At 33.3% G+C, this 25,119-nt stretch overlaps 1 protein-coding gene across 2 annotated transcripts in view; it reads left to right on the top strand.

Moving 5' to 3' along the window:
* The first annotated feature begins 166 nt into the window (after positions 1 to 166).
* Positions 167 to 25,119, top strand: part of LOC132703123 (nuclear receptor-binding protein homolog) — a 106,190-nt gene continuing 81,237 nt past the window's right edge. For both annotated transcript variants that reach the window (XM_060672200.1, XM_060672199.1), the window contains exon 1: positions 167 to 761. In XM_060672200.1, coding sequence (XP_060528183.1) covers positions 633 to 761 — 129 coding nt within the window. In that variant the 5' untranslated portion in view covers positions 167 to 632. The remainder of the gene's footprint in view (positions 762 to 25,119) is intronic.

The raw sequence follows: 25,119 nt of genomic DNA, 5'->3' as shown, positions 1-25,119 counted from the left end.
TCTGGTTATAGATTGATATTTTGCAAATAAGCAGTTCTCTTTAAAGTCATCGTCTTTTATGAGGTTTGATAAAATTCCGATAGATGTCGGGTTTGGAAATCGTCACCGTTGACACTTGGCCTGCGCTTTGCTAACGTCCGAATTGACAGTAAGGTGAGTAGTGCCGAGTAAAATTTCGTTTTGGCAGTGCGTTAGTTTCATAAGTTTAAGACGTTTGTTCGGTAGAAGTGATAGTGTTTACTTCCACCTTTGGATATTCAGACATTTGCCGAAGTTTCTATTGACCGAACGTTATTGAATCAATAAATGCGTAATTGTTTAAAGTGGAAGTTATCTTGGATTGCAGTGTTCGGGAATATCATACTTAACTGCATCTGCAATTTTTGTGGCGATAAGTGTGTTGGTATCCCTTCGGGTATCCTCAATGTGAAGATGTTACATTATTATTCGTCATAATTAGGAGTACAATTATTGTTCAATTTAGTTCTAAGTGAAACTGAAAATTTTGCTTTGCCAGGAGGGTGCTAGAAAAATTATGTTCTGATGGAAGAAAATTATTGTGTGAATACTTCCCCGTTTTCGACAATACCAGTAGTGCTTTTACGAGATAGGATTAGTTTGTTTAAACTATAATGTCGGGAAATCACATGAATAACGAACAGGAACATAAATCGCCCAGGGAAAGTGGCGAAGATTCAGAAGACGAAAGCGAAATTCTAGAGGAAAGTCCTTGTGGTAGATGGTTAAAACGACGCGAAGAGGTGAGCAAGTTTATTTTCATTCACAGATTTGTCTCGCATGTAATTTTTTTTCGCACGGTATTAACATTACGAGATTATCAAACTCTAACCTAACATCATTTCGCCGGCAACCATTTTGCAAAAAACGGAGTTATCCGCATGTCCTGACGTCACGAAATCGATTGCCTCTCGGATTGCCAACAATAATTGTCGCCTGGCGCCTGCTGACGAAATTTTCGCCGAGGCGGAAAAAAAAATTGCGGTCACACAGATTCCGATCATGTTTCAACGTGAATTGATATTCGCGACGAAATAACAATCTTTCGTTCACCACGGGTACCCGTGTTTAACTTAAAAGGCATAGCAACATTCCTACTAAGTTATTTTTAGATCCGTACAAGAACTATGACCTTCTGGATATACCGGTTTGCCACATGTTTTTAAGCTCGCTTTTTTCAAGTGTCGATTACTCTTAAAGTTTATATACAAATTCCAAAAACTAAACCCCGCGTGTCGTTGATGTATAAAATTAGACATCAAATTAATGTTGGCAGTATTTTTTCTCTCAGTGGTAAGTATTTATAATGGTAGTGCCAGGATAATTTTCAACAAGAAGAAAGACAAAGCAATACAAACAATCTAATGTAAAGTTGGCATTTGTAAAATTAATGTTATGTAATGAACTAGATAATGAATATAAAAAAGTAGTAAAGTTAATTTGTCTGTATACCTACTGTGGTTTATGGTCCGTGACCTTAGTTTTGTAAAGGCCATGAACAATGGATATATACATTCTGTGTTTGAAGTTAAGGACATGTACAATGTAATGGTGGCAACAAATTATGCAAAGACAATTTATAAATAATAGCGCCATAGTGACCAGTTGTGTTATTTCTGGATGCAACCAATATTAGACAGGTACCACTCCATTGAATAGGAATAATTATCAATTTACAAATAAAATCTTGAATTATTTTATGGTAACTGATTTGTGTGGCATATTTGCGAAATATTTAGGTTAGAATGCATTCATTTTATTTTTAATTCGGGAGCCTCGCTCTTGTTTATAGAGGCTCTTCGGGCATTTAAATAGGATAATGCCGGATAATGGTACTTAAGTGCTAACCTTGTGAACTAGCTGGTGGACATTAAATAGCAAATGACACTTTGGAACTCGTTTCTAAGAAATACTTAAAATACTTGGAAAATTTCATTTTTTTCGAAACGAGTTGGTTTTGCAGATCGAAATATACATTGAAGTCGTCGATAAATTCGAGATTGCAAAGAATTCTTCGAGATTAGTTTCAGGTAATTGATACTACGTTGGATATTACTGAGGATATTGCGTAAAGAAAATGAAATTTACTTTTTTTTAACAGTATCTCCATTATTCTACTATCTCTGGCGTAGCCTTAGCATATTGTTGTATGATACAATCGTTTAAATGTCAATTTCAATTGTTAATTTTTTGGCCGTAATGGTTTTTGCGAATGATTCTATTGCGATGGGAGCTAGACATTTTATTTATAGGTTCACTATTATCACTTGGAATGGTGTTCTTAGCTCTCCATCTTTAGTTTATTTTTATCGATGTGGAAGATCTTAGTAGGCTGTCTGTAGTTCGTACAAGATTTAAAAAAGCAGAGTCAGGTTTTCAGTTTAAAGTCGATATAAAACAATAGACAGTAGAGAATTCATTTTGGTTAGTGATTATTGCTTGGGTTATTCGTACTGAACAGGACAGGGAATTAAAGTCTGTTCATAGATATAAGAAAGCGAAACTGATACGAATTAAGGAAAGACCCGGGCAAGCTGTAAGAATGAAACATGGCCGAACAGGTACGTACTTTGCTTAGAATTTAATTATTTGGGGTTTTGTTAGGATAGATACTAAACAATATTTATTTATTTATGTATGTATTTATGTTTAAATCTAAAATAAAATTACAAATTATTTTTATTACCTACTTAACCAGGTTTCATCCAAGTAAATAATTGGCTTTAGTTGTTCTCTGTAAATCATAATTTTTTTCTAGATATTCCAGTCGCCCTTTCCGAATTCTAAAAGATTCCATTAAAACTTGCCTTTTGTCAATTTTTTTAAATCTAAAACCCATGTGTTGAATACATAAGGTAGTTCTGCCACATTTAACACTGGTTTCATCTTTTTCAAGCCTCCTAATTAAGATATCTAATGTAGGCACGCTTTGTTCCTCGTATAACTGGTAAATTTTACGCCCTATTATATCTTGATCACTTTCATCTACACTCGAGAAAATGTCAGCATCGCTTCTTTTTTTCCTCGCTGAAATGGGATTGTTGATGTTGGAATGTGGCCGTTTCTTCTAAAGATGCTTACTTGCTGGCACCACGTTCAATGAGAGTCAAATAAAGATTGTTTATAACTTCCTTAGTCTCGATAGAATAGTGTTTTCTACATTTGGGTGGAGCATCTCCTGACATACACTAGACTCGCACATATTTTGCATAATTCGCACACGATTACGATTATTGTATTATTGTATTACACACACGAAATAAGAATGATTATAAACTTAAACTAAGTAGTATACCAAACCAAAGAATATTAAACACAGGTATTTCTATTACGAACCACAATTTTACCTAAATTTAAATTCCGAAACTTTAGGTATAATCTTGTTGAATTGTATGTTAATGACCACCCTTGGATAATCCCATTCGAAAGCAATTGGTCACTTTCTTATATTTATGAACAGACCATACCATGTAACTTTGCCGTTTTATCTCTCCTTCAACAAACTCTTTCTGTGGTACGCCAGACGCATTCGGTCGAGTTCAATTTTTTTTCACACCGTTTGTTTGAAATAGCTTTGGCGCGTCTATTTTTGTTGAGGCGTCGGCGCCCCTTATCGATGAAAACTTAGGATAAACTTTTCGTGCCTTTTCTTCCAAATTCCTCTTTGAAAATATTTAAAGCCGAAAAATGGGGATGAACATCCACGATTCCGTCTCTTATATTTTCGGTCCTTCGCCAAATCTAGAACTAGGTATAGAATTGAATAATATTGTACGAGGGCTCTAATTTTTGTTTTTTCTTTCTTTCATTTATGAAAAGGTTGTGTTTATTGAAATTTTACATTAAAAAAATTATCTGGGATACAGTTTTTTCGAGGTTTTTTAATTTGCTTGGTGCGCTTTGTAGCCAATAAAGAAATTTTGTTTCACAAAACTGAATTTTGAAGAACCCAAGAATAAATTGATTTCTTTTACCTTTGTCATATTTTTTGCTTTCCTTGTAAGTGTTCACTCCGCTATCTTCGATATTTTGTCGATGAAATACATATCCGAGAAATAAGTTTTTTTTTCTGACCAAGATTCTCCAAAATTAGTAGTGTGAGTTGGCGCGTTTATTGGAGTGGGCGCGTAACCAATGAGTCACTTTGTCCCTCTTAGTCATTTTATCTCATAACTCGCAAAAAATGTCGCTGTATGCACAATTTCAGACCTCAGTGGAAATTAAAAAATTACCTAATATGGTTCCGCTTGTTTTGCAAAAAATAATATACCCAAAAAAGCAAGGGAGACCAAACAGACGACCCTGTTTTTATGAAAAAAGCAAACATTTTGCATTCCCTCTTTTGGTATTAAGGATTTAAAATGGGTTTTGAGCTGGCTTTAAGAAAAAAAATCTTGTTTTTCAGCCCACCAATCACTCTTTTTACGTATTTGTTCATTCTAAACTTCGCACCATTGAATCTTCAAGATTAGTTTCATTATTTCAGAAATAACATTATGATAAACAATTTTATTTAAATTTTAAATTCTGGCATGTACGGAGCGTTTTAAGAAAAAACAGTTTTATACTCAATATTTGTCAAAATTTGTGGAAATTACCTTCAACACTATTAGGAGTCTATCTAAGTCAATGCACAGCCTCATCTTTTGTCAGCATCTTTATCTCAGTTATTAAATAAAATGCAGAATTTAATGTTCAACGAATGAGTTTGCCAGATTATGAGTTTGATAATGCGAGACCACATAGTGCATGAATAGTACAATCATTTCATTGATCTTGGGCTGACCTCCATGCATTCCGGATCTTAACCCAATAGAACATTTCTATTCATCTATCTATCTATTTAGCTTCTTCCGTCCAATATTGAACATAGACCTCCCCTAATTGTCTCTATTCTTCTTGATCCCTTGCTATGTTTATCCATCTCGGACCCGCAATTTTCGTAATGTCCTCTATCCACCGTATATGCGGTCTTTGTCTTTCTCATTTATTTTTCCTTGGTCTCCATTGTATGATCACCTCCTTGCACCTTTCATTATTATATCTAATATTGTGTCCCCCAAGTTTCCATTTTAGCTTAAATATTTCCGAACTGTGTTGGTGGAATCTAAACTTTCAATTTTCTTAATTATTGTCAATTTTTTTTATTAAATGTTTTAAATATGCCTTGATCTATAAAGAAAATTGTTAAGTTCAAAATAAATAAGTTTGCACTTGCTTCTGGTATAACTGCAAGTGCCGATATTCTAAAAATATCACACGGACGAGACCCACCGCTTACAGTATAACCTCAAATTTTCAAATTATTGTTAGGTATAGTTATAGTTCCCGCTGAGACACGCCGTATGTAATGTGATAATTTTTGTATGATGTATTTTCTTTACTTATTTAACATCTAAACTAAATAAGATTTCAAGTTCTCAAGAGAAAGAAAGAAATTAAGAAACAAAATTTTTATATCTGTTGTAAATTTATAGATTTATTTATTAGTGTATTTTTTTATTAAACAATTATTTTTTATTTTAATACAGACACTACGTATTTTTTGAAAAAAGGTTTTAAAATAAGCTATTTTTTATATATTTTTAATTTAACAAACTTTTAATTTACTAATTATTTTTCAAAATTAGTCAAATTCGCACCATTATTTAAAAATTCATATTATGTTTATGAAATCCGTGAAATCTGAAATGGAATTGAGGTGGCTTTTACTTGATGAAAATCCATTTAACAAGATAAATAAGAACTAAAAGTTCAGGTTTTCACCAAATTATATATATTCACATGACATTTGATAAAGATACGGTGTTATCGAAACAATTGTCATGTGCATATATATAATTTCCTGAAAATCTTCTAGAAATCTTGTGGTTGTGTTGAAATGTGTAGCAGTTTTGGATGGTGAATTGCTCCTCGGATATTTCTTTTCCGACGTATCTGGTTTTAGTTTTCTCTCTAATCCATGTGTTTGTTCTTTTATCCTTCCTTTTTTTTCAAAAAAATATCAGGCTCTGAAGAATCCAACAGGGTGATTGACGAGACGTTAGTTAGTTCGAGTCAACAAAAACCGACGCAGGAGGAATCCAGAAGTTTTGTAAAAAGTACTTCCATTTTATGCTCAGCATAAGCCTTTCCATCGCTTTTTGTGTTTTCTTTATTTTGTTTACATAATTTTTTCTAAATGTCCATGCTTGTGAATACAAATGCTACCCAGGCCAGTTTGTATTTCCTTTTGATTTCTGCAGTTGGATTCTCTTTATCCATTTTGATTTGTTTTCCCAGATATGTGTAATCTTTGTCTTGTCCTATTGTATGTTTCCAGATTTTGATTGTAGTGTTCTTTTGGGTATTTGTCATGTTTTGGTTGTATTGTAATTCATTTTAAGTCCTATACTTTGGGCTTACATATCTAGTTCTTCATTTCAATCAACTCTTGGTACTTGTTCTGTTCTTTCGCATATTTTAATGGTTGTTCTTGCTTGTATAATAACATTTATGGGATGATGTTGAAAACATTATCAGGAAGATACTTTTTAGGGAGGGACTTCTTCTTATTTGTTTAATTGTTCTGATGAATTTTTCTTGTAAATTGTCAGTATTTATTTGTTTCTTTTACAGATTCTATATCCAGATTGAGCTTTAATAATGACTACGAGGCTTGCCATTTTCTAGTAGACGAGGTAGAATATAATGGTTGGGTGCGGAAAATAAAATCATGTTTTACTATTTAGCACGTTTTTATTTGCATAATGCTCGAAAAACCGATAATTCAACTTAAACGACAAATTCTGAAACTTTTTAAACTTTTACATAGTACATCGAAACAAAGTAAATCCGAAACTAAATCCTTTATAGGAAAATTGGAGGATGGTAACCTTTTTCGAAGAATGTCAGTTTTCTCATTCTTTTGTTACACGAAGCACTGGAAACCCGAAAAGCGGTTAGAATCCCGCGTGTAATGTTTAAATTTGTTTGTTTAAATAATACGGATCATTGAATCTGAAATTGTGTCTATATTTAGGTTCAGATAAATGCAAGGATAACTAATTGTGGCCGATAAACGCGTTTAACGGTTTTGATATGTTAATCCCGGTCGTAACAGTGTAGTTCGAGCGACCTTATAATGTCACAGTCGCGATAACGGTACAGGGCTTTCCAAAATTCCCGAGAACTGTTGCAAGACCCTAGAACTAATCAGTCTGGCACAAGTGTCTTAAATTATCCAAAAGGAAAAGGAAATATGATGATCTAAAAAAACCCAATAATGCGGAGGAATTATCATTCCTAACAATTTGTAGAAAAAAAACACATCATAATCGGTAATCACTCCAGTTTAAGACATATTTGCTTCATTTTTGCTGAAATTATGCTTATATAATTGGTTTTTTGTGTTTATTGTGTTTATTTTGAAATTAAACGTTTTTCTAAATTTCAATTATTTATTATTTTTTTAAATATACATTTTTGGATACTTTTTGAGAGTTTTATTAATTCCTAGAATAATTTAATAATAATTTAAACAGGCTATTTACAAAATGTCGTATTTATACAAATCGATGACATAAGCTTCATCATCATCATAGTTCTATAAGCAATAAATAAGCAAATAGACATTCCCCTAGGTAATGTAAATGTTATAGTGAATACGGATTTTAAGTAATAAATGGTGTTGGCAAATTAGCACCTTTTAAATGGAGAAGACCTATGAAAGTATAGTTAAGTTTTAGTGGAATACTTTTATTAATGGGGTCCGGTTTTTAACGATTGTGGCGGTTTCCTTAAATGTCGGCCAGCGAAGCGTGTATAATGCTTTATAAGATCAACTGCGTCTAAAATTGAATTGAAGGAAGTTTCCTTAAATTTTCATTGGTCAGAACAGTGACAGTCAATATATATGACTTTTGTGCAATTAAAAATGATTAATTGTCTGAATAATTAACGTACAATAACAGAAATAAACATTTTTATTTAAATAGAACGTTTTTATAGTATAAGTCAGGAGTATATGGTAAGTATTTATTATATATAAAATTATCAACGTATGTATAGGTTGTTTTGCCCAGCGTTTTATAGGATGGCTCTTAAGACGTCGATTAGTGTTTGAAATTTTTCTTTTTGATGTAAGAAAATTTCATGCAGCGTGCCCAATCCAATGTTTTATATATTTCATCAATGAAAGTTAAATTTATGCTATGCTATATACAGGCTAGTATTTAGAATGACACTGAAACTAAAAATAGAAAAAAACTACTCATTTAATTTGAATTAACATCTATAAAGTACGTACCCACTAATGAACTAATAAACCTTTATAACGCCACTTTGATAATAACTTTTGAGATAGCAAAATTGAACGTTAACAGCATATTAAGCGCTCGGTATATTTCTCGGATATTCTAACAAAAAAAAATCCAGCTTAAAACATAAAAAATGTGCTGCTCGTCTCATATCTTAAAAATATCTTCATCGCTTATCTCTTTATACATAATTAAAATACCTACGCTGGTATCTGCCAATTAAGTAGAGAATCCCATGCCATATTATTAGCTTCGTTTTAAATATTTTAGACTAGTGTAATTAAGAATTTCCGTCGAGGGATATTTATTCGAGTAAATTAGCTAACTTTATACTGTTCGGAACGGTCCTGTATTTCAATGTAGCACTACAAAAGTTCTCGATATCGAGAAGCAGAATTTTTATTTTGTTTTTGTTATGCTGTTTTGAGTTCTATTAATAAATCAATTTTCTCTCCCTTTTTGTTATTAAAGTCTTGCCTTTTACGTATCTTATCGAGCTGGATTAACTTCCTTTTTTGTTGAAACCCCAAGCTTTATTTATAAAAGAAATATATCAATTCATTTTAACACTCTCATCTAGAGAATAAAGTCAACATTGTGAAACGGTGATTTTTTTTTCGAAAATTTAACAACAAATTAGTTTAAGTTTAATTCTGGGATATGTTTGAGTGACAAAAATTTCGAGTTCGCAAAATTTTTTTGGGTGTGTGGGTGTGCGTGTGTGGTGTATGGTGTGTGTGATATGTTTGGTGTGCATGGCGTGTGTGGTGTGTTTGGAGTGTGTAGAGTGTGTGTGGTGTGTGTGGTGTGTTTGGTGTGTGTAGAGTGTGTGTGGTGTGTTTGGTGTGTGTAGTGTGCGTAGTGTGCGTAGAGTGTATGTAGAGTGTGTCCAGTTTATTTCGATAAATTACACATGTTGTCAAATTTATGCTTTTTAACTTCCTGTCTTGTCCCTTGTCTATAAATAAATTAAAATTAAATGTCAATTATTCGACAGCTTTGGATGGTTCTTGTAAATCCTTCTATTAACGAAAGACAATTATCAACTCTCAAACTATCAACTGCAAAGCTAGTTATTGTAATAAAAATTATAATTTTTACATTTTAAAGGTGCTCAGTAAGATTGCCTTGCTCACGAAGGCAAAGTCCCTACAGCTAATTGCATGTCAGGCACGTGAAACTTCGAAATGGTTTTGTCGAATTTGATTTCCTGCCAAACGTATTTTTTAGCTCAACACCTCCTCGCCGTCGACTTTCGTTGACTATCGACTATTTCGGGACACCATGTATATAATGAGATACACTGTACTTTATTTTAACAGCTGTAATAAATTTTATGTTTTGGTATAAATGGTTTCTACGTTTGGTAGATATCAGTTGATTTTATAACATTAGATTTCTTTCTCTCATATTTATTTCGTATTTAATTCGTGTTTGTTCTTACATCAAGAACATAGAGTGTTCGTTGCGTCGCCTGTTTCATTTTTTCGCGTTTTACCGAAACTTCCTGACCCGACCGCGACCGGCGCGAATCATACGACTGTCCAATTCTAATTATCGCGGCGCCAGACAGAACAGCAGACTGTATACACGTTCCGTTCGTGTTCTCGGCAGTCACGAGGATGCGATGTCAGCTTTTATTGTTGCCTCTCTCTCTCTCTGTCTCTCGTCCGCGCGAGTCTACAGAGTAGATATACCAGTAGCGCATGAAAATTTCACTTGATCATAGCCCAGGCACACGAAATACCCCACCCATCTGCTTAAAAATAAATCCGATACTTTTTTTTTAGGGATTATGTGGCAAAGAGTAAGGCTCATTTTAATTTAAAAATTAATTTATCACTTATCAATGGCGTATCAGGCCGTATAGTGAGAACTGTAACTGAAAAGGCTCTTACAGTGGCATCAACTAAGGCACAGAAACTAAATAAAGTATTTGCAGCATTTTAACTTTAAACTTTCAAGAAATGTCATAACATCGAAACCAAATGATATAAAGTGTTGGAAATGGAGCCTCAAAATTTTGTTGTGGTAAGAAATATTACAGTGGATGAGACTACTTATTAAAAAACAACGCCTGGGTCTCAGGCGGAAAGGCTTCTTAACTTTCAAAACCATAAGCTTACATTTGTGACTGTGAAAAACCAGATGGTATTAAATCTGCAGCTGTCAAACCAACAATAGCATGTTAGTGTATAGTAGTATAATTTTGCCTCATTTTTCATTGTTCATTGCTTATATCTTGTACAAAAGAAGATTGAAATAAATTACATTACAACAAAATAGGGTTATGAGAATCATCCTGAACTGTGATAGATATACTCCTATAAAGAGTATGTTAGACTAGCTAAATTGGCTAAATGTCGGGCAGTTCATTAGAAGAGCAAGTTTAATGTTGGTTTATGGAATTGCGCACGATCACCAACCAGGCTTTCTTAAATTACGGGTTGGAAAAAAGGTCAAACTTTTATCAATGTAATATACGTTCCAATCAGCACTTCAATGTGTCTATAGTAAAAACAAATTTACAGAAAACTCTATTCTACGATGGTGTTTGTAATTTTAATGAACTGCCGGATAATATTAAGGGGCGCCTTGCCCAAGAGTGTTCAAGAAGAGACTTACGGGGTATTTGCTATAAGAAATGAAATTAATTCTGTCATTAATTAATACCTGGACCTTGGTAGATAGGCCCAAAAGTAAAAATATAGTTAGTTGTAAATGGGCATTTTCTCTGAAAAATAATGAGCATGGAAATAATGTTAAATATAAGGCTCGTCTTGTACCAAGAGGTTTCAGTCAAAATATATTGGTGACTACAACCAAACTTTTTCCAGTTTTAGATTTATAACGGATTTTACAAATCAAAATTCGTTATTTTATGTTTATGAAGGAAACAAGAGTGAGTCTAATCAGACCTGTAAGTTAAATAAAGCTTTGTACGGTTTAAACCAAGATGCCAGATGCTGGTTCGAAGAGTTTGAAAGGGCTCTAACAGAAAAAAGATTTAGAAATTCTCTTGTTGAGACAATGATGAGTTTTAAAAATTATTTGAAGAATAAAAATTGCTCTTGAAAGTGATAAAATTTGCTTGGATCAAAGTGCCTATATAAAAAAATCTAAAATAAATTTAATATGTTTGATTCGAACCGCGTCAATATTCCACTTGAAATTAAATGAGACATTTAATTCTGATAAAACATGTACTGCTCCTTGCCGAAGTGCTATCGGATGTCTAATGTATTTAATGAGATGCTCGAGACCCGATTTAAGTGTGTCTGTCAACATTTTATGTAGGTTTATGAAAAAAAAATAATAAAGAATTGTGGAAATGTACCAACCGAGTTTTACAATATCTGAAACGTTCTCTAAATATTAAATTAAATTACATACGGGGAGACTATAAAGGCGTAGGTTACGTTGATGCTATAAGATATATATAATAAATATTTAAATTATTTGAAAATTGCACTATATGTTGGAACACAAGACGTCAAAATTCAGTAGCTGTTTGAAAGTGTAAAGGAAGCAATGTGGTTAAAATCTTAAGCAACAATTATTATTTTTGAAGATAACGATGGTTGTGTCAGTATTGCTCAAAACCCTACAAGTCATAAAACATCTAATCATATATCAAGTATCTTTTTTCTCAAGACCAAATTGAGAAAAAGGCAATTGAACTAAGTTATATTTCCACAGGTAATCAACTGGTTGATATGCTAACAGAGAAATTAAATATTTTGTATATCAAAATCCGCTGCATATTATTTTACCCCACACCTTCCAATTAGAATAACAGAAACTTTCAGGGAAACTATACAGTGAAAGCACAAACATTACACAAGAGAAGAGAAGTTCAAACATCTTGAGCTTTCAAATGTGTTGGTCATTTGACACAAGACGCGTAAACATATACTGACAACATATGGCGTCCTCAAAACTGCTAAGAAAATCCCATCTCAAAGTGGGACTTCGGTAATAAAGTACATAATAATTACTGTGATCCATAAAACTTGATATGTTTCTTTATAGTCAGATATATTAAGCTGCAGCGGCGAACACTTAGGTGTCTTAGGTGCAAAAAGTGAAACAAGTACTTAATATCATCAATAAGGAGAAACTTTATTACTTCGAACACAAATACAAGCTTTTGCGAAACATCATGGAAGGTAGCATTAATGACAGAAGCCATGGGAAAAGAATTTGCCTCAGAGGTTGATATAAAATAACGAACAGTTGTGAACAAAGTATGAATATCTATTATGGTAGCGCACCTCCGTTAGAAGATTTAAGCAGAAGAGATGGAAAGTTTTGACTTTGCGATTTAAATTTTTGTTTTACATCACTCTGAAACTTGCTCACACCTTTATCGCTGATAGTTTTGCATTATTTGAGTGAATCATATCTGATTGTTCTTAGAATAAACAATTTTTTTTCTTGTGTCTCGGTGATTCTGTTCGAAGTTTTCATTCTCTCCCATCCCTTGCTAAAACGGATAAAGAAAAATAATAGTTCTCTTGACCCCTTTTACTGGTTTTGATGAGATGCGAATCCATATTTTGGGATTATAGCCTCCGCCACCACCAGCACTAATAAATTTGTTTTAGTTAAATAATTAAAGTCAAACGGAATTTCCATGGTTCAACCAGACCGGATAACCAGAATATGAGCACCTAAGTCACTTGGCAACAGCCTCGAATTCACGCTCATTTTGGGTGCCACCCCGCCGTTTTCGGTTAATAATACTTTTTAATTCGCTTAGGCCCATCGAGACTTATGGAACGATCGTTTCGCACGCGACTATAAATTTCATTGGTTTTTGATGTAAATGACCGCTGTTAAAGGGGCGAATTTAATATACGGGGCTTATCGTATTTTTAAACGGTTACCCATTCAATGGAAGAATTATTAGATTAGAATATTGAGTATTAAGTTTACAACTACAACTACTTCACAACTAAAGCATCGTCCCAAGATGGCGTCAGCGGACGATGTCAGTTGTGAGTTTTTTGAGGTGTTATAAAAAGTTTCTAATTTTTGCTTGGTGCGTAATGCCTTCGATCATAAAGAAATTTTCAGCTTGGATATTTTGATAGTTTTAGATAGTTTTGGTTAGAGTAGAGACCTATTCTAGAAATTAGGAAATATTTTCCATGTTTCTTCTCGGATTTTAAGGTGTCTGAGATAATGGTGTTTGAGAAACAGGAACATTAGTAAAGTGAAACTAATTAGAATGTCGTCTGGCTCTAATTTAATGGTTTTTAGTTCTTGAATTAGATGAAAACAATTAAGCACAAAGTTGGGATTTTTTTCTGGTAAGCTAGCTAAAGGATAGGTTGAAGCACGGATGGTGCTAACGATAGGAGGAGTTTTAAGGAGCGATCGTGTTTTTTCCGGTTTCTGGAAGTGATGATTTGGTGATAGTTGTTACTTTTGGTTAATTTCATAGTTATATTATTGTTCGTTGAATATCGTATATTCATATAGAAATAGACGAGCAAACACATATTTCAATTCAGCTTTCAATCATCCTTGAATATATGCTGTTTGTTTTTTGCACCACTTGTAGATTCGCCCGTGTAACGAAAGAATTGTTAAATAAATGTTGTCATACCCATTAACGAACGTGTCTAAGGTTACATAATGGAAGACTCGCATTTGCATAAATTTTGCGTAGATAAGCAATTTAAAAATTTGCAATGTGCGAATAAAAGTATTTTGAGTTTCGCGCGAATTTCTATTTCGGGACGATGATGTCAGTACCTGGAATTTGTTTGAATCGGTCGTATTTATTTCAATTTTTATTATTTATGAAAATTCCTGCCAACGCAGATGATACGACTCGTTTTCAAAGGAATGGGTTTAATGATCAAATTCGCCTTAACTTAATCTCCGTATTAATTCCTCGCCGGCGAGTAATTTATTTAGTGCTGATATGTAGACATACCATATCGTGATGCGACTGTCTCGCACCAGGACTGCATTTGAACGTTGTTTGTCTAAACGTAATGGTTTCTACTTTTTTATTGATTCTTATTTTTGTGTATTATATCTTTGTTGAATTTTCTATGTTCATCTGCCATTAATTAATAACCTTTTATATTGCTGCTTCCAATCCATCCAGATCAAAATCAATACAGCTGAGTTAACTTCTGTGCTGCATTGCCCTGTGGACAGAACTTCGGTTCAAAGCTCCAAAGTAGCATGCTTTGCAATCTCTGTGAAGCAAGCTTTATAATGATATCTACATTTCTAAAAATGGTCATTAAAATTAAGCCGACAGTAAGCTGGATTAATAACATCCATCTGTGGCGGCGTTGTTAGTTATATCCTGCGCGTCCTCTTTTTAAGGCACCTGCGTTGTAATAAAGCACCACCAAACACAGTAGTTCCAGTTTTAGTTTCATGTGTCGAAAACACTGGATCAAACTGGAGAAAAACGTCGGGCTAAAATAGTTAAACCATTACGCTGATTCGTTTTGTTACCTTTTCCTTCGATGCTTTCCTCTCTTCTGGTATCGTCTTTGAACAGACGTTGGCTATCATCATCACTATTCAGGTTGTTCGCAACTTCTGGAAATAGTTGTTTGGTTAGTTCTGAGATTAGTTCGGTCATCATAACAAACACCCGAGGTTTATGAGGAAGGAGGCTACATTCTATGGCTTTTTTTGTATTTCTTTAATGTTGTTGTCAATCCAAATAGCACAAAGATGTCCGTAAAACGTCCTCGGGGTATCTGACGGGGACTAGGGATATACTGTTAGTTTAGTATATCCGATTGGGAGGATATGGGATCTTACTTAATTATTAAGTTATTTCTTTATATTTTTTATATATTTATATATATTTTTTATTATTTAATATATTTATATATTTATATTTATTTCTTTAAAGGTAGTCCAATAGGTTGTACGACTACAAACATTCTATCCCAGTATTTGGTACGTGCGTGTGATGGAATTAAACTATTGGGTATAGTTGGTGAAGTAAGTGAATGGAACTGGAGTAGCAGGCAATTTTTGAAATGCATAATTTTTTTCCAATTAATATTTAATTTTGCTTTAATGGTAACAGCGAAGGACGATTGATACCATTAATAAAGAACATTTTGTACACACCTGATTTTTTCTATTGTAGATATGAAAAAATTGCAGGTATATAAATAATATAGCAAAAATATAGAACAACCTAACCTAAAGTATCTTAAAAATAGAGTAAGAGAACTAAACTCTAAGAGAATAACTAATATTTGCCAGGTTTTCCGTAATTCTTTGATTTTTTCAGCCAAGCATCTATTGAATTCTCACATTCTTTTGATGTTTGTGATGTGTTTGCCTTCTGAAAATATTTCAGTTTTGAGAAAGACAGGTTTTATATATCTGCCTTTAAATAAAGGCTTGATTTGATGCTGATAGTATTCTCATGAAAGTGATCTTAGATGCTAATCCCCACTATGATGTAGGTATACATTTATGTATTTCATTAGATTCAAACCTCGGTAAGACCTCTTTCATGATAGTGCACAAAAAATATTGGAACAAATATGACTTTTCATTTTGAGAGGTAAGGCCTATTTTGATGCAATATGTTTTGTCAACCCAAAAATTTTCCTAGTTTTTTTGCTCGTGATGGTACCTACCATCACCATGAAAATAAGCCTTAAAAAAATAGCAAAAACGTTTTCATGAATTAACCCAACAAACATTTTAATGTGGAGATTGTACTTTATGAAGGGTGATTCCTAACATTAATGCTTTGGTTCTGCGGGGTGATTCTTGCATCCACTTTAAGAAAAAAATATACTAACTATACTATATAAATAAAAATATAATTTTGTTCTGGGGGATTTTCTCCAGCATTGCTTACTTAAATAAAAAATTAGTTTAGTTTTGTATGCCTAAAGTTAACTGCTCAAAAAACATGAAGAGAAAGTGGATTTTATTTTTGTTTTCAAAAACTGAGCAATAAGATACAAAAAGAAGTCTAGAATAAAAAAAGATATGTAATCTAGAACGTTTTGTCTTAACTGGGTATCCTTAAAAAAAAGTATCAACTAAGCAATCACCATAATATATATTTTATTAAATTATATTTCTTATACTTTATTTATATTACATTTACGTAAAAAACATAATACCTACTTACCAAGTATTAATTTGGAACATGTTAATTTTGAAAATTTCTCCTTTTTCTTCATGCCCAACCAATTAAATATCATTGCAAGTTCATTTTAAATCAGCGGGATCAGAGCTTGTTTTACAAAATAGTAATTGCTGCCGCCGCCTGAGCTTGCTGTCTCATTGACCTAGCAAAATAATAAAAAACAAGGCATGATGTTGATAGACTACACAACAATGGTTCGTTCAGCTTAGAATTTATCAAATCTTATGTTATATATTACCATAAAGCTTTACTTACATGGATTATTAGTTCTTCAATAATAATAGTACCACAAAAAAATAACTGAAATGGAACCACTGAAAGCAGTAAGCACAGCACACAAAATCCTCAAAATAGACGCCAAGCCGCCGTATACTTTATACCGCCAACAACAACAAGGCTGAAAAGATGGCGTACGACAAGACGGAGGAGAAGCCGACGAAACTCGAGCGAGTCCGGCACGGCACGACCGCCAGTAGTTGCGTCATCGGTTGCAGCCGAACAGTGTTGTCAAATGGGATCTTATACACAAATATATTATTTTTACGTTTTTGTAATTTTTCCACTTAGATGAATCCGTATTTTCTATGGCATTTTTATTAAAATAGCGTTTGTTGTCTCGTTCGTGCCAAAAATAATAAAAACAACAGCATCTATGTAGATGTTCACAAAAACGTTGCCAATAAAATGTCTCCCAAAACACCACAAATCTAAAAAAGCTAAGTATTTTCCTTCTCAATTTTTTAAAGAAACTTCCACAGGCTACTGTAATATTTCTAGATTCCTCCTGCGTCGGTTTTTGTTGAGTCGAACTTTCTGACGTTTCGCCAATCATCCTGTTGGCTACTTCAGAGCTTGGGTTTCAGGAGGAATTCTAAAGTTTTATAAAAAGTATTTTCCTTCTCAGTTGTTCAAAATTTAACATTTTGGGTTTCCATTCTAATGTTCCCATTGTGACACAAGGGGATATCCTCAGGCCATCTATTTAGAGGATATCTGTGGTATATATATCGTGTACAGTAAATCAGCAAGCTATCCATTCGGTATATCCTTAGTATATATTAACGTATATCCTAATATCCTCCACATGTCCCGGGACATGCGACGTAAATGGGACATTGACCGGATATACTGGGGATATTGTGTGTTATCTGGGAAAATATTGAAATTTCTTCTACAAGGTGGCAAATCGTCTGGGATTAAATCAACCCATGATATTTTAACTTGCACATACGAGATTTGTTAAGCGCCCACGCTTTAACACAACAGGGTTGGAAAAATGTAGCACCAAAGCATTCGTGTTCCAAGGTGGAGCTTAACAATAAGTTTAGTTACAAGTTTCAGTTAGTCATCTTCCAAGGTATTGCTACGGCCTGAATATCATTTCTTTTTGTAATGATCATATTTCTGACATGACTCAATCCTTGCAGGACAATATGCAAATCTTCCAAACCGCCTGTCGCCACAATTGCGTCGTCGAGAGTATAGAAACTTCTTCTTCGTAATTAATTATAAAACCTCCATTGCTGTTAAGGCTTGTTTCTCGTCTACTTTGTTGTGCTTTCCTTCGAAGCTTTGCATCTGGTAAAGCGTCTATCGGATAATCGAATAAAGTGATTTATCGCCAACAAGCCTAAAAATATCTAACTGGGAATGGCAACCATTTTCAGCGGGCTCCCGAAAAAGAGTGATAAGTCATTCTATTTGGGAACGTTCCCATGGAAAAAATAAAATACGACCGGCGTATTTAGAAATTCCACACTCCGCGAGCTTAAGTTAAATTAGTAATCAACGACACTTTAGTGCCACTATAAATTCCGCTTAACGTCGGAGCTAGAATTTTCGACGGATTTATCCAAAGGTTTTTAATGTCTTTCTCTGATGTTTCGGAATTTGAATTGCGGCATCGTGAAATAAATGAAACGTCTTGATTCCTGGAAATAAATGCGCCTTGGGATTCGTACGCTGTCGTAACAATAAAACCTGATTACTTTATTGATAACCGATTATTTTGCGGCGAAGAAGACATTCGCGGTTCGCCGCGAGTGCGAGATCGAAAATAATGTTTGTTTACACCGGATAAATAATAGTTTTATCTCGGAAAATATGTGGGATTCGTATACGATGGATATCATTTGTTTGTGTGCTATTTTTGTCGGTTTCTAGATTCTAGATAATAAACCCAGATTTTGGTGTTTCCCTCAACTATCTGGCATATATTTCGTTATTTAATAATAAATACATTTGGTCTATTACATAGATATCCAAGATGCAGTTAAAAGTCTACAGATCCAAATGCCTTGTGTCCTTGGCTCTGTAGGTAATGAGAAGTGAGAGTGAGAGTGAGAGGAGAAGAAGAAGAAGAAGAAGAATTTTTTATTAACCACATATTTTACAATAATAATACATACATAATACATACATACATAATACATAAAAAAAAAGTATTTTATAAATAACACAGTAGTGAACAATAACAAATGTCAACAACACTAACACGGAGTATAAAAATCGTACAGAAAGTGCAAGATATTATGCTATGATCTTCACACATTTCAGTAAGCCAACACCTCAAAAGCCTGTGTGTACTTATCTGGCAGCATATTATACAAGTTAATGTTTAAAGAATTTTTGTCTGATGTAACAAGTCTGTGCTTTGGAACTCTTATAAAATTTTTTGCACTATGAGACACACCTTCAAATATATTACTATGTTTGTGAATTTCTAAAAGATTATGGAGGATATAGGTACCCAACAGACAACCTTACTTATCGCTTTTATGGTAGATCGCCCATCCCTAAATCCAAACTGCTCCTTCCCAAAGATGTGATTTGATATATGCCTGTACGTTGTACGCCTATATGTCTCCTGGTTCTCCCACAGATACCTGCTGTCTAAAAGTTAAAACCAGGTACTAAGAACGGAACGAAAGAACGAAATTAACCTAATAATTTATAAGAACGAAAACCAAAGCGAAATTTTTATTTTTTTTTATTTTTGTTTTTTGTTCAAGATTCACTAGTATCTACTCGCGCTCATCACTAGTGCTTCCCTATAAAGTAGGAGAACCGAAGGTGACATGATCGCTAACCAAACGTTCGCACACGCAGGTTATTTGTTTGTGTCTTAATCTTGTTAAGTTGTTATTATACATATATAAGGTAACATTTTTACTTGCAGCGACATGTACAATCTTGTCATAAAGAAACTTTGGACATTTCTGCAGGCTCATGGCAACTGCCATCGTCAAATTCCACAGCAACAACAAAAAAAAAAGGCCGCTAAATATACAACCGACCTTAGATGATGTCATTATAAAGCAAAAAAAAAATATTTCAGTTAACATTACTCCTGAATTTTTGAAGGAAGCGTGTACAGAATTCTTAACAGTTTGCGGCCGTCAATTCAGCATATTTAATGATTCGGTGTCGTTAAATGCTTTGAGTTTAAAAGAAAAGTTAACGACAGAATTAACGGGGAAGGTATTATCTTTCAAAGTTGATGGAGCAAGTAGACTTTATAGAAGTATTTCAGGAATCAACCGTCAATTTATTTTCAATAATAACTGTCTAGTTTTAAGGACGTTGGTGATGCGGGAATTGAAGCAAAGACGTGCTTCCTCATACATTTCAAAAATAATATTGGCTGTATAAAAAATATCAGTATAACAACAGACAATGGGGCAAATATGCCCAAAGCGGTGAATTTGTTAGACGAAGAAGAAAATAAAGAACAAGAAAATGAAGAAAAAGAAAATGTAATTCGAGAAAATTAAAAACAAGAAAATGGAAGTAATGCATTTATTACCAAACTAGATGCTTCCATAGGTGACATTGCTACAAATTCTTCAAATAGAGCAAATTTTAAAACAGAAAGAAAATATTTTACCTGTGACACAATTGAGTGTTGAACGAGCATTTTCAGCACTGAAATATATTTTAAATTGTCAAAGGTCGAATTTAAAAGAAAATTTATTGGAGGAGTAAATAGTTACGATTAATTTTTATATATATATTGATATATACTAAAATTAATAATTATCCTAATTATTTATTTTGGAATGTGGAATTATTTATATGTATTTTTACTATAAAATAAATATGTTCACAATTTTTTTTTCTCTTATTTTTAATGATAATAATTACTTTATATATAAATAACCAAAAATTAACCATGACACTAAATTTTTAAGTAAGTAAAAGTTAATTGAAATAAAGAAATAAAGCAAGATAGAAGAGAAACAAATATTATTATTTAAAATATAAAGCAAAAAAAAAATCTGTTGCAGGAATACCAGTAAGCTGCGTAGCAGTTTGTGCATGGTTTTCAAGTAACTAAATTAAATGGGAATAAATGAAAGAAACAAACAGGTTCGTGCTTCTCCAATACAGACACGGTCTCAAATTTTTAATATTTATAAAAAGAAAAAATGCCATCACCACTTAAATTGCACTTTATTGAAATTTTTTTTAGTAATTTTTGCCATTTCAGTTCACGAAAACGAAAACGATATTTTTCATTTTCGTTCTGTTCGGAAACGAACAAAATACTTTTCGCTTTTCGTCCCCGGGTAAAATCTCTTATCCGCATAGAGGTTTTCAAGACGGACCATCTGATAAATTAGATTGGTATTGAGACGAGCCGTAGCGGAAAAACAACTGCTCAACGCGACAAAACAAAAGAAGGTGTCTTACCTCGATGAAGGGACGATATTTTGAAGAGCCTAACTCGTAAGTTTAATGCATGAAGAAGTGATTCACCCTCAAGTGCTTGTCGTATAAGGTTTCAGGCAGTGTTGGGGCGGGTCGATTGACCACTTCTTAAATGACGAGTCAAATTCCATCAGTTTTTTTTGAAAGAGTATCTTGCAATTGTATAGTGTTATCTATCATTATGTACTAATAATATGCATTTCATAATAACCATCTTCAAGGAATACCTGAATACGATACTTAGCAATTCGGGGAATCCTAATAAAAATATCCACTCCATTTAGTTCTCAGAAAGACGTGACGGCGATGTGTCGCACAATATAACTAAATATATATAAATAAATATTAATTTCCTTGTATTTTTAAAATTATTTCGGTACAACGCTAGTACCAGGAGAAGGTGTTTTCTTTTTCTTCCATAACATCTATAACAATAATAATAATATTTATTTATCAAAAATAAAATAAAATCATGTAAAATTCAATACTATAAAGAGTCATCTATAAACAAGGAAGGAAAACTCTAACTGCTGTACCAAGTACAGGCATTATAAAAAATGGATTTGAATCTTCTTCCTAGTAATGTAAGTTTTATAAGTGTTAAATAAATAGTTAGGATCGAACATCTGATTCATATCTGACAACATGCCCGAGAGTCAGTTTTTCGTTGCAGGACAACGCTTTCTAATTTCCGTTTCGTAAAATAGGGAGGGTACGCGTGGGTTTGTTTGTTGTGTTTTTTAGTTCATATCTGAAACCTCTATACGACCTCACCAAAACCCTGAGGCGTGTAATAAACGCAACCTGCTATTCATTATGTAAAAGCGCTCTCATTTTTGCACCAGAAATATAAACCTGACGTCTTTCTAATCGTCTGTCGGACTCGTTCATGAATACGCGTCGCATATTGCAACGATACGTTCAACTTTTTATTTTTGATCGATAAAAACGCTGACATTTCCTGCCGACGCATATATATGTATAGCGATCTCCGCCCGTGAGGCCAGATGCGACATTGCATAAGATTTGAACCAATATGAAATATAAACTGAACATGCAGTTGTCGGCGCGCGAGATTTATTCGATGCAACACCGATTTTGAAAAATAATTTTTATTAATTGATGAACATAGTTTGTGCTCTATGGCCGACAAATTTCTTATTAACTAGCGTCAGCTTCTCCGGGGTTAGCATTCCTAGACTTTATTGCTAAGTCTGCTTTAACACAGAAAAAAGAGGGGTTCTGATTAAATCAATTTTATATTTTACTAAAGGATTTGAGCTTGTCAATAGAGGGACAACCCTCAGGGCACGAAAAGTAGTTATAGATATCAACATACAAAAGTTTATACATTATTTTTTGAATATAAGGTTGGTGGATGAAACAAAATAAAATTAAAGAACCAATTGTGGATACCAAAAGTAACCACATCACATCAGAATCATTAAATCAATTCATATTTCATAAGTTGGTATGTTTATTAATCATAAATAGAACAAACAAACAAAGAAAAACAATAGAGAAGAACAATAAGTAGATAATTACAGATCATAAAAGAATTCAAAAACAGATAAGAATATCTACGAATGTAGGTACTTATTAAAAGATTTCAGCAGTCAAATAATTTATGATTTATTTATGATTATTACCACATTATTCTAGGTATTTAAGCGATCTTCTGCAACACGACCAACAATATTGTACCTCCTTAAAACGTTGGATATAAAGCGAGAATTAACAATGAACATGAAAATGGGTAAAAGGGGGTTTAATAAAAACTTTATGATTAGGGAATCGGCTACTCGATGCAATTAATTTCAAAGTACTTTCGTCTATTACCTAGTATGGTGACTCATTTCGAACCAGCCTACTAAGCAACGCAGTCAACTCAAGGTTGCATCGCGGAAATCATGTTGTTAAATGAGGTAAAATGGAATCCCACCTTGGAGTGTTTGTAAGCTGCCTCTAATAAACTTAGAAAATGCTTAATAAGTTTCGTCAAATCTAATGAAGCTGATTACACAATTGGTCTTCTTTTTTGCTTTTGTTGATGACTTTATTTAATTCGAATTCTATGTGTAGACGTGGGAATTTTTGCAAAGATGAACGATTACTGGAAAAACGCATTTATAATTTTAATCCCCCGATTTGTGAAATACAAAAGTCAATGCTATAATTTGACCGTTTTCTTTTTGTGTTCGGCGGTACTACTAAAAAGTAATAGAAGAGGGATAGGAAGTAGGAATTGTCACCCCCTACGCCTCATAACTATTCTAATCAAGTTGTACAGACGAAAAAGCAGCTTCGAGTAGCTAAAGAAAGATTGTTGATTTATATATTATATACTTATTTAGAAAAGATTTATTTCACCATTCTCTAGAACCTACCTCATCTTTTTTCTTTTCTTACGTATGACGTATGAAGCCACGGTTGTGTCTTGTAGTCAAAATTCTTTAAAAAATAGTCGGAGCCGCATGTGCAGAGTATTTGATTTCCAGTTAACTGCCTGAAAAGAGACACGTTGCGCAACGAATAGTAAAGAAATGTCAAAACCAAAATTTGGCGTCTCTCCGGAAATAAACAAACCGGTAAATATTGATGTTCACGTTACAAAATTGGTCAGTGGCGTGGCAGTTGGACGTTGTTGCTGTGGATGCTTTTTTCGGTATTTATTATATTTAGTCTCTCATAATTCACTGACCTAAAATAAATAAGCAGCCTTCATAAATCTTTAGAATTCGTCATTGTGAAAGCTACTCGGCAAGATTAAAATTACTGAAATTACCACCAGTCGCTTGCTTATTGGCGCTTTCATGTGGAAATTGGACGCATGGCTTGATACACGATGTTTTGTTAACAGTTTTACGGCAAGCATTGTTAAATTTATCAGGCATAACGAATAACGTTATAAAGAAGATTTATTTTATTCACCTGTCACACCATCAGCCGTCATTTTGAAGAAATGTTTCAGTTATCCTATATTTAACTAAAGGAAATAACAAAAATGAAACATATGTGTACCTACTGGGTTCAATATTTCGTATAATGTCGGTATCCAGCTTCTGGCTAGCTGTTAACTAAATTCAAAGTACGATAATATAACTGTAACGAACTGAATGTAACTGATGCTATTTTAAGGCAATTGTTGTTTCTTCTGGGTCACTGATAATTTTTCTGTCGTAATTTTCATTTAAAGGTCAACTTCGAGCTGTTGTGTCATATTATTGTTCAGAAGGGACCACTGGACAGTATTTTGTTATGAAGAATTACTGCTCAAATATTCATAACACTAAAAAGGTTTTTGGGTGGCATGCTTTTTGCCATGTTATATTTCAGGAGTGTCAAAAAAATGAGAGGAAAGGTTTCTTTCCCGGATTGGAAAACATAGGTTGGTTTTTTAAATAAAAAATGTGTTTGTTTTGCTTTTAACAAACCAAAACAAAATGGAGGAAACAAATTATATATATATATATATATATATATATATATATATATATATATATATATATATATATATATATATATATATATATATATACTATATATATATATATATATATATATATATATATATATATATATATATATATATATATATATATATATATTCTCACGTATGATTCACGGATGGAAAAATGTGATGACACTATATTCCGGGATATCATCCGTTCGCTCGTTGAACTCCGACTGGAATCCTGCATCCGACTGGAATCCTGCAAATCCTGCAGACGTTTCGCCAAAATCTCACTTGGCATCTTCAATGCTCGTGCTCCGAAGTGTTCGAAGTTCGAAGCGATTGAAGATGCCAAGTGAGATTTTGGCGAAACGTCTGCAGGATTCCAGTCGGATGCAGGATTTGCAGGATTCCAGTCGGAGTTCAACGAGCGAACGGATGATATCCCGGAATATAGTGTCATCATATATATATAT

The sequence above is a fragment of the Cylas formicarius genome, unplaced genomic scaffold (assembly GCF_029955315.1).
Source record: "Cylas formicarius isolate icCylForm1 unplaced genomic scaffold, icCylForm1.1 PGA_scaffold_6__28_contigs__length_40554024, whole genome shotgun sequence".
Taxonomy (NCBI): domain Eukaryota; kingdom Metazoa; phylum Arthropoda; class Insecta; order Coleoptera; family Brentidae; genus Cylas; species Cylas formicarius.
The sequence above is the reverse complement of the archived record's forward strand: the minus strand, read 5'-3'. Positions and strand labels throughout refer to the sequence as shown.